The sequence below is a fragment of the Arachis ipaensis genome, chromosome B01 (assembly GCF_000816755.2).
Source record: "Arachis ipaensis cultivar K30076 chromosome B01, Araip1.1, whole genome shotgun sequence".
Lineage (NCBI taxonomy): Eukaryota > Viridiplantae > Streptophyta > Magnoliopsida > Fabales > Fabaceae > Arachis > Arachis ipaensis.
The window spans coordinates 23,641,697-23,653,110 of NC_029785.2; the positions used below are offsets into that span (position 1 = coordinate 23,641,697).

General features: G+C 31.8%; 1 protein-coding gene and 1 long non-coding RNA gene across 2 annotated transcripts in view; one reads left to right on the plus strand and one right to left on the minus strand.

Annotated features, from left to right (window-relative positions):
• The window catches only part of LOC110265579, a 6,381-nt gene extending 835 nt beyond the window's left edge, over nucleotides 1-5,546 (minus strand). The window contains exons 1-2 of the mRNA XM_021108529.1: nucleotides 4,806-5,546; nucleotides 4,517-4,733 (exon numbers count right to left, since the gene is read on the minus strand). Coding sequence (XP_020964188.1) covers nucleotides 4,517-4,733; nucleotides 4,806-5,213 — 625 coding nt within the window. The 5' untranslated portion in view covers nucleotides 5,214-5,546. The remainder of the gene's footprint in view (nucleotides 1-4,516; nucleotides 4,734-4,805) is intronic.
• LOC107617288 overlaps nucleotides 10,804-11,414 on the plus strand; it is a 15,286-nt gene continuing 14,675 nt past the window's right edge. Inside the window, exons 1-2 of the long non-coding RNA XR_001614893.2 lie at nucleotides 10,804-10,902; nucleotides 10,982-11,138. This is a non-coding gene — a long non-coding RNA (uncharacterized LOC107617288). The remainder of the gene's footprint in view (nucleotides 10,903-10,981; nucleotides 11,139-11,414) is intronic.

The following is an 11,414-nucleotide window of genomic DNA, read 5'->3' on the forward strand; positions in this document are numbered from 1 at the left end:
GTTGATATACAAAAATAAAACGAATAAATATAAAAAAAATTTAAAAATCATAGGTCAATATAACATGCATAAATATATAAAATAGTAACATAAATGTCTAAAAAAGGTCAATATACAAAAAGGTGAAAAATACACTATTAATCCTATTGACCTCTATTTCCATTGGTACAAGCTTTTCTGTTCAAATCTTGTAAATTTCTGACATCTTGTACATGTTATTTACATATACTTGCTAGTCAAGATGTTGGTTAGCGCAATATGCAAGCATGTGGTAGTATTTAGCACAACCTTATAGTGTAGTTAAACCTGGATTGAATTTATGCAATAATAAATTTCACCTTTAGTGATGGGTCTACTTCAACTAATGGCCTGATAGCATTTGTAATTATTTTTGAGTCCAACTTAGCATGATCTTGTAAAATTGTCCCCATAGTATATGTGTCTTTGCTATTGAATCTCCGAATCTCCCAACAACTTTTCTTTCAAATCAAACTAGTTTGGATAAGCCAATCACAACTTCTATCATGCCGCTTGCATTTTGGGTAGAACATACGTGGTTTTGTCTCATACACTGTGTAATCGATTTTTATGTAAAAAAAAAAGTATTAAATTAATAGTTAATGATCTTCTTTTAGTGGCTAAAAATATTTTGCATTAGTGAAATGTGTTTAATTCAATATCCACTTGAAACATATTTTTATATAAGTATATAAGATATACATATATAGAGTGCGGGTTGATCGGATGGGATTGAGACTCAACCCACACCCTACCCGCATTCTTATCTACCCACTGCAGATCGGATCGGCAACCCTATCCGACTGAGTGGGATCGGATTGGATACCACGAGTAAAGTGCATGTTGCCACCCCTATATATTAGCGATGAAAAGTACATGTTATATTTTGTGTAGGTGATATATTAAAAAAAAATTTATGAAATAACACTTTACACCCGCTATCATCCATAATCTATTCTATATATAAAAATCAGTTTTCTATATTTAATGATAGAGCTGACGTGGCATGCTTCTGAGAGTGTTTCCCGATTTATTTCTTTTAATTTTGTAAAGCAAATCAATTATAACTAATCATTATTAGGCGTATATTTTTTTTCTTCTAACTTTTGATTAACAAAAGATATGTGTTTTTTTAATGGTGTTTTTAAATAATCTTACTATAATTTTATTTTGTAATATTCTCTTTTGTCATATATACTTTATGTGTTTAAAGAGTTGACTTAAAATTATAATATGATATATAAAATTATAGTATAATTTACAGTATGCTAAAATATTAGGGCATTATCATATAGATATTTTTAGATTTGTCCATTAAATTGTTAATATGAAATATTAGGACTAATTTAGTGCACGATATTTAATTTTAAAGACTAAAATGAATTACTTGATACAAAGTTAGGAATTAATTTGATATATAGATAGATAAATAATATTAACAATTAATGAATGCTAAATAATTTACTAATATATTAATTTTTTTATATTTTATCAATATTTATTTAAATGTACATATACATGAATCTAATATAATTTATTACATTCATATTACACACAATTTATATAAATTATTGACAGAGAATATATACATAAATTATTATTTATATTTACCCCTTCTTCTAAGAATTAGATACATATACAAGCATGTTAATTACAGAGAAAAAAAAAATCCTTTTGATCATCTACTAGAAGCTCCTAATTAATTAAAGCTTTTACTATGAAAGTTGTAATAATATTAATTAATTTCATCCGTCGTATGTATACGATGATATAGATGTTATCCTTTGATTCTTTTCCCTGCATAATGTATAAAGTTACATAGATCTAGCAAGAATCTCCTTTGAATTTGTAGGTGAGAATGCACCACGTTTCTATGTAACACCCTAACTACCAAAGCTCACGCTTCCGGCTGCGCGCCTTTGATAGCTCGGACATTACGACGACTTTTACATTATTTAATACTAAAATATGAGCCTGTTTAAAACTTTAAACCGCAATATCGCTCCCAAAAATTCTTTCGTTCGATAACGTACATCCATAAATACCATACAACGTACAAAAACTCATAAAGAGTACATCCATATATATACATACATATATATAAGTAATACTACAAACATAATCTAATACAATTCCTATCCCTCTTACAGATTATATCAAGATAAAGGCGAGGGTACAATAAACCATAACTAAAATAATACAGAGCATTACAACAACAATTAAATAAGCTCTTCGTAACTTCTGCGCCCATATCCTGAAAGGGGAAAAATGTAGGGGGGTGAGAACATCATCCTCGAAAGGGTTCTCAGTAGAGGGTTTTTAGGAATTACTGTAATAGGATACATGAAGATAAACCGTACCAGTGATTCATAACCGTCTTATGCCTCTTTTCAAAAACAACGGTGGACTGTCCCTCTGTCGCGTATCCCCAACTCGAGTTATACTCATCATAAACTTGATCATAATCATGATCCATATCCATCACCCTCACTGGTGAATATTTACGGGGGCGAGCTCATCCAGGACTTTCACAGTGCCCGGCCACACTTACGACATAGGGTCAACAGAGCTTCGAGTCTCAACCTGGAGCACGTGGTGGCTAGCCACTGCTTCCTCCCAGGGAAACCCTCAGCTCCGATAGTGGAAGTGCAAAATCACAATTATCAATAATTCAGCATATACATGCATTCATTCTCATCCATGGATCAACATCCATCTCAGCCATCCGGCTTACGGTTCAGTCCAGAACCAGCCAATATTGGTAATCATACACAGCCATTCCGGCTCACGGTTCAATCCAGAACCAGTCAATATTCATAATCATACATAGCCATTCTGGCTCATAATAAAACAGCACTTCCACCATTCAAAATCATCAGATTTATGAAATCGGCATTTAGGCCATAAATCATTTTCTCAATTCATTTCACTTTGAAATCAAGTTTCAACTCTTTTCAGCCTTGGCTTTAAAGATCTCATTTCTCAAATCATCTCAGGCTCATAAGCCACTTTTACTCAAAGTAAATTCCCCTTTTAAAACAATGCCACTCTCGGCATCCTCTTTCCAAACTTCCATAATCATGGCAAGTTAAAAAGCTCTTTGAGATATTCAAAATCACCCATCCAACAATGGGATTTTATAACAAAAGTTTCTCAACAGAGTCCCAAGTCTCTAGGGGAGAATAACATAACTCATTTCGCCAAATTCATTTAAAATCATTAAAACATTGGCTTTCTGATTTGAGTAATAAAATAGGATCCAAGCCAAACCGAGTCATGTAATCAGTTATTTCTTTCAAAGCTGTTTCCTTTACTTAGGCAAAACCAACTTCGACCCCCATGATAAATTCTAGGACGTTTCAACTGTTCAAATTGTTTTAGTCTTGCAAGAATTCAGAATTCAAAGAGTACTTAAAACCTTTCTCAAAACATTTCAAAATGAAACTTGTCAATAGACATTCAGGTTCTTTCAAAGTTATTGAAACTTCTTTAATTGAAACCCTCAAGTCAAATTCAAAGGCATTGCCCTTGTCACATTTAAAACAGCTTTAAAACATAAGTTTCACCCAAATAACTTTCTCCTGAAAGAGATACAACGCCTTTCTTAAGAAGCAAGACTAAATCACAATTTTCTCTTTATAATTCATTTCAAAAGCATGAATCATCATTTTCTTGATAATTCAAATAAAATAGTAGAAGTCTTTAACTCATCATTTGCCCGACAACATTTCAATAAAGACTCGGATTTTATAGAAATTTCGGCAGCACCTCCCCTAAAACTTGGACTTTGCCACCCGATTCGGGTCCCAACTAAACCGTTTCACAATCCTCTTCAACAGTCCAGAATCCAAAAATCAATTCAAAATCAAGCTAAATTCAATAGTCGCCTCATTGGCATATCTCAAGGAAACCGTTTCAAAATCACACTAATATCAACCGAATTAACTCATTTCCAAAGCTTTAAAGAAATGGTTCAGTAACAATCATTTATCAAAAACCAAATCATTTAAAGCCAGCCAGACTGAATTCAAGAGTGGATTCTATTTTTCACATTCTCAATAAAATTAACTCAAATCAATTCTCAACGGGTTAAACTCGATCTCAAAGCTTTAAAAGAATCAACTTGAAAAGCATTTCATTTCACAAAACCACACAACAATTCAACCAACAGATGTTCATAACCAACCAAGGCAATTCAAGCCATACATAAGGCCGATACAATCACCAAATACACATTCACTCACATCAGTATCCATATGTAATAATTCCAATATATAAAATATAGTTTTTGGAAAGCGCCCCTACCTCAAAACGCAATTCCATAACCCAAACGTCTCACAGAGTCCTTTTCGCCTCAACCCGAACTGACGGCAACCAAAACCTCAGCTCCCAGCCACTTTTGCAATAACCATCGCAACACTATTCGCAACATATAATAATCAGGACTCAACCCCACGTTATCAAAACTCATATTCATTAACCGAACACAACAGAATACTAACGCGAGACTTTTTGAAACATAAATACCTACTGGGATGACAAAACGAGGCAGCTGCAGCTCCGAGCACGGAATGCAAGCACGAATCCACAACCCTATGATGGACAACACCGCAATGCCTCAGCATAAGCTTACAGAGCAGCGACAAAAGGCCTTTCGACTCGGAAATTCTTACCAAAGCAGGGGACTCGGTGGCTGTTTTCGGCGACAGAGGCGGCTGCAGCAACATTCAGTAACTACAGCATTCCGAGAATTCAAAAAGGACCAAAGCCAAAAACAAAATCCTTACCGCAACCAAGAAGGAGTGACTGAGCCCAGTGACGGCATCTCCGGCGGTGTTTCTAGCGGTCACAAGACTGCTCCTAACGGCCAGAACAGTGGCACGGCTTCTCTCTCGTTCGGCAGCAACAACAATGGTGTCTTCCGGCGGCCACTGACCTCCATCATTAGCAACAGAAACTCCAGCTAGGCACCGCGGAGCAACAGATCGGCAGCACCGTCGGCTAAGGTGCGGTGGTGGAGACGCCCTCAACCGCGGTGAAATGCGGCAGCTGGCTCTGTGACGAGGATGATGGCGCGGTGACGGCGCGTCAGCGGTGATGCGACAAGCTGGTTGGCAACGAGAACGGCGAAGGCCCACGCTCGGCGACGGTGACAGGCGGTGATGGTTTCCCCGCGGTGGCTCCCTTTCGCGCATCTCCTCTCTCTCTGCGCGCGAGTTCGGCGGTGGCGAGGCAGTGAGGCGCGACGGTCTTCTCCCCCGGTCAGGCGACGGCGCGATGGCAGCAGTAAAGCCCGCATGCCGGCGCGAGTCTTTCTCTCCTCCTCCTCCTTCCTCGGCCCTCACAGATCTCTCCCCTCCTTGTCAGCAGCGGCGGCAACGGTGGCAGTGGCGTCCACCGTGCCGCCTTTCCTCCTCCCTCAATCTGCTTCCGCAAACCCCTCCCATGTTTCCCCTTTCTTCCTTCGTTTCCTCCTAACCCATTCTTTCTTTCTTTCATTTAGTTGGGGAAACTGTGTGTGTTTGGCTGCTGGGGCATGGGGGAAGCAACGAGTAGGGTTTTAGGGTTAGGGTTTCATTTTCAAAAATTAGGGTTAAGGACATTTTAGTAATTTCACTTAAAAATAGGTATAATGTAGTAATTAGAAATAAATTCTAATTCAACAATAATAGTGCATAAAATACTATTTGCTCATCAATTTCACACTTTATTTTCAATAAAATGCCCAAATCTAAAAATTAGAAATAATATACTTAATTTCTTCATTTTCCAAGATAGCAGTAATAATATTTAAAATATTACTTATCTAATCCAAATCATATAAAATCCTTATTATTTCATAACTATCAACCTTATACTTTAAATATAGAAAATAATCCAATAATTGTGAAATTGGATAATAATCATAACTTATCTCAAATCCCATAAATCAAAACTTGCCTTAATTATCTTTAATAAAATGATTTCCAAAATTAAGGCTATAAATAACAATATGATTTGAGACTTGATCAAAATAAGACTTTTCAAAGTTCTGGGTCTTATATTCTATACTTGATTTAAGTTACTATAACATCTGAAAGGTTGTATTTAGGAGAGAGGCTAAAATTTAAAAAAATAAATTTAAATTAAATTTTTATATTATGTTTAAAATAAAATATACAAAATTTAGTTATAATTTAATATATGATTTTAGAATTTCTCTTATTTAACATTTATTTCTATAAGAATTATTTTATTATTAATAATGAATAGTAATTAACCCCTCATATTTTTAATCAAAGCATTTTGACGATAGTTTCTATTTATTAATGTTAATGATTGATTGTTTTTTTAAAATAAAATGTATTATAATTTCAGGTTATTTCATAATTAACAATAATACTTGATTATTTCTTTAAAAATAAATTACATTATGATTTTAGGTTATTTCACAACATATAGTTAATGTTCATAATACTAAATTACTCTAAATTTTTTATTTTCTATGGTTAGTAGTTAATCCCAAATTGAAAAGATTAGGTTGAATTGTTGAATTCCAAGTATAATTGAGGTAGTTAATTTAGTTTATTTGTTTATTAATGTATTTGATAAAAAAACATGAATGATAAATAAAACAAGAAAATAATTAGAAAAATAAAATATTAGTAATTACTTAAAATAAATAAAAAAATAAGTTATAGGGTATTATTTTATTTAAATTATTAATAATTAAAAGAATAGAAGGTCGGTAATTATTTTAAATAGACATTGAATTTATTTTTATGGTACTAATTTATTTGAATTGTTAATAAAGTTTGATAATTTTTATATTTATATCTATTTAATTTATGTATTTTATTTTATTTTACTTTAACAGAAAATTAAAATGTATCTTTTTAATTATTTTTTTTAGAAAGTACAGTAAAATAGGTTATATCAATTATAATTAATTATCTATTGATGAGTTTGGAAAACTCTAAATTAATTTGATGATGATCAAACATTATTAACAACAAAATTATTAATTTACTTTTGATCAAAGTATGATAATTTTTTGTTATGCAGATTCCTTAATGGGCCGAACAGAACAAAAAATATTAAAGCAAGCTCATTGGAATAGTTTTCATTCAGCCTTAATGCTAAACCATTGTGATCATAATGGCTGAAACAATATTTTTAGTTTATTGGGCTAGAATGAGTTTTAATGCTACAAGACCATGATTGTTTCTCATGCTTGATCCAAAAAAAAATTCATCAGGAAAGCAAATGTTATCATTTGCCTTATGCCTTTCATCGGATCTCATGGATGAAATATTTTTTGGGCCAGTTGTGATTATCAATGTTACAAGCCCAAAATAAAATTGATTGAAGGCAAGCATGTTAGGTCCGAAACCATGAAGCAAAGAAAACAAAGTTTCGTTTGCTTCCAACGGATACAAGAATTTTACCATGCAATGGATTCCAAAACTCATTAAATTGTCATTTATTGCATGGAAAATATGAGAGAGAAATTTGCAGCTGAATTAATTGATTGCCATAGTACTACACGCCACTCTAGCAAGGGAAGTAAAAGCAACTCTTTTTAATTAATTTATTCAAACACACTTGATTGCTTTTCTTCATACTTTCTTCTCTCTCATCTCTTTCCTTCTCTCCTTCGGTTATTACACAAGAAACCATGAAAACAAAATGGAGCTACCGAAGTGAAGGAAGAACACTCTACAAGACCATCATGTTGATGACAAGAAAACATAACAAAACAAAAGTGTGCTGTGGCTGAGATTTTCACCAAATATGGGTAGATTTGGTGAGGTAATCTCGACTCTTCATGCTCAAAATGAAAGAAGAAGATTCGGCCAGCAAGGTAGAGATTCTTGGAGGCATGGCTTGTCTTTGATTCTGATCAACCACCACAGGAAGTAGCTAGAGTAGCGAAGTGATGGAAGAGGAAAAGATTGAAGCAGATGAAGTCATCATCATCATGAAGCATCAAGGGCCAGAAATCCATCTTGGAGAGCAAGTCAAGGATGGAGCGTTCGGATTGATAAAGAGTGGTAACCAAGGAAGGACTAGAGGTAATTGTACGATGGTTTTTGCATGGTTATCTCTTCTCTCTCTATGTGACCAAACCGGTTCTGTTTCTTGAAGAAGAAGAAGTTGGCTTGACTTTTGGCTTCAAAAGTGGAGGCTTCCCTCTTCTATAAAAAGAGAGAACAGCCACTGTTTGGAGTAAGGAGAAAGTTTGAGAGTGCAAAGGCACAGAATTCTCAGACCTACCTGAGCTAACAGTTTTCTCTTCTCCTTCAATGTATTATGTTTTGTATTTTTCTGTTTAATTTTGTCATGTCTTGAGTCTCATGGAAAAAGGCAAATAGTGAGGTTTGTATGAAAAAGCCATAGAGCGGAAAAAGACAGAGAGTGCAAAATTAAAAGAAAAAGCCATAGATGTCTTAGAGTTCCTTTGTTCATCTATGTTGTGTTTCATGATTCTGTGGGAATCCCCTTGTAAGTTGGGTTAGCACTTTACAGTTTGTAATCAAGTTGATTATAGTGAAATTCCATCATTGTTGTGATGGAGACTGGATGTAGGCTGCATTGCACTTAGCAGCTGAACCAGGATATATCTGGGTGTAATCTTCTTTCTCTACTACTCCATTTCTGTTTCTACTGCACAGGAGCTAAAACCAAAAATATCTCGTGCCAAGTGACGAGACAAAACTAAAAAGTCTCGTGGCTAGGGACGAGATAAAAACATAAAAGTCTCCTGAAGTTATTTCAAAGACCAGCAAGTGTTACTAAGCAAAAAGGGGGCTAAGATTCAACCCCCTTCTCTTAGCCACTGAAACCATCATCTATAATTAAACTAATTGATTGTGTTAATTTGTAAGATGAATGACACATAATAAATGATGTGAAATTAATTATAATAAGTTAATAATTAATAAATAAAAAACTAAAAAAGACTTTTTTTTTATTTTTTGATAGCTACACATTTTTATTCGATCACTTTTTTTTATCTCTTCCTTTTACATTTGTTTCTTTTAATTTATTGAACCAAATCAAGTATACTAATCATTATTTGTATTAACTAATTAAGAATTTTTTAATGGATTCTGCTAATTGTGCCCTTAAAGTATAGACTAGAAACATTATAAAAAAATATTTTATAAAAATTATTTAAAAATAAATATTTTTAAAATGTGTTCTTATGAAATAAATACTACGATTTTATTTTATTATTAATGTATATATACTTCTATATTATATATTCTATGATTCCTATATTCTCAGATAATATTTTCAAATTTTCTTTAGTTTAATTTATTATTTTTAGTCATCAGAATTTATTGTATTTAATCATTATTTTTATTCATCAATTCAATTTCTTGAATTTAATAACTCAACATATTTTAATTATATATAATTAGAATGTGCTTTCTATCCTTTTTTCCTCTCTATTTTGTGTTTCAAGTGTAATATTTGTAATTTCTTTATTTTTGTTTTTCTATCTTAATTTTGCTAAAAAAAATTTACAATTTTGTTTTATATCAATTATTTTTTTATGTATTTTGATTAATAGAATTATTTTATTTAAAGGCATTTTAATTTTTTATAATATTTTTATAAAGTTGATTAATAGATTCTTCTTCAAAATTTTTTCTTGAAATTTGTTTAATGAGATCGTATTTTAATTTTTTTCTTTTATCTTTTATATTAATTGATTATATCAATCTTCTATTACAATACATTTTTTATTTATTCCACACATTATTTATTTTATCTTTTTTTACTTTTTTTAATTATTTTTTTATTTTCTTTTTTATTTTTTATTTTATTTTTACTCCTCATATATAAATTTATTATAATTCATCACATTCACATGCACATTTTTTTTTTAATTTAAGTAATTTTTTAGGTTATATTTTACCATTGATGCTATATGTTATTTAGTGTGTTTGTTTCTAATTTTTAAGTTATCTATAAATATATTTATAAAAATATGATTTCATTTTGTCCAATATTTACTACTGCATTTAGTAGATAAATAACAAAATTTTCATTTATCGTTATATTAATTGAGTTTGCAGTCACCAAATATTAATTGAGTTTGAAGATTTTATTTCTACTTTTATATATTTATTTATATTGTATGATGATTTGTATTTGTGTTGTACTAGAATAGAGACTTAGAGATTGAAACTCAATATCATGTTCGTTGACCCAAAGACTGGTATTAAAATTTCAGTCTATGCTTCTAAAATTTTAGTATTTCAGTAGTTTCAAAAAGTGGGGACAGAGGACTGAAATTTTTTAAAATGAAAATTAACCTTTAATAACATTTTATATCTAAAATATCTTCATTTCAATTAATTAATTCCAACTTTACTCTTTATGCAAATTAAATTAGAGTTCATTCTTATTTCAGTCTTAGTCTCAGTCTCTCAGTCTTAGTCTTTCAGTCTTTGTCTCTCTTCCAAACGCTACTTTAACAACATCACAGTTCATACATTTTAATATTTATGTAACAAATCTTATAAATTGCTTTTACAAGTTATAGTTTATTTTTGTTTTATTTGAATATTCAATTTTTAATAATAATTTTTATTTATTTATAAATATATTATTTCCTATTTTTATCTAAAAAAATTATAAAATAGTAAATATAAATTTTTTAATTTTATCCTTAATATTTAGTTTTAGTTTTATTCTTGATATTTTAATATTTTTCAGATATATTTCTATCCGAATAATTTCACTAGTAAACCTCTTATTAAGTTCAGAATCCCTATCCCTCTTTCTTTGATAAACTTGAAAATCTATGGTGAATCTTGTCCAATTTCTATGTTCTAGGTTCAAGTTAGCTTCCGGAACTTGTGGGCTCAATCTATTGAGCATATGGGTGTGGTAAGAATACCCTAACCCTAGCTCAATCTTATTTTTGGTAATAGAAAACTGAATTGGAACATATATATGTGTGTATTAGGTGTAGTTTAAGAGGGTGTTTATGCATTGGACTTGAATTTGGATTACTTGGAGCTTTGTTGGTGACAAGGCTTGCTTTTGGGCTGTTTGATTGAGCTTGGAGGGGTTGTGATTTTGTGTTGAGAGGTTTCCTTGGGTGAATTAAGTGATCGGCCAAGGTATGGTTTAAGTTTCGCACGTTTAATATTTACGGTGTTGTGAAAACTTAGGTTAGAGGAACCATAGAATAAGTCATAGGCAATCCTAGAACTCCGTTATTCAATTATCCAACTTAAGTACTAAACAGAAGCCATAAACAGGGGGAGGTATTCTAAATCTACCTAACTTACTCAAGTTCAAGCTTAACCTAACACCAAACCATTTCCTCCGTTTCCTCCATCCTTTCATCATTCAGAATGCAACAGAAACAAGCAACCAAACAAGTTCACGCACAA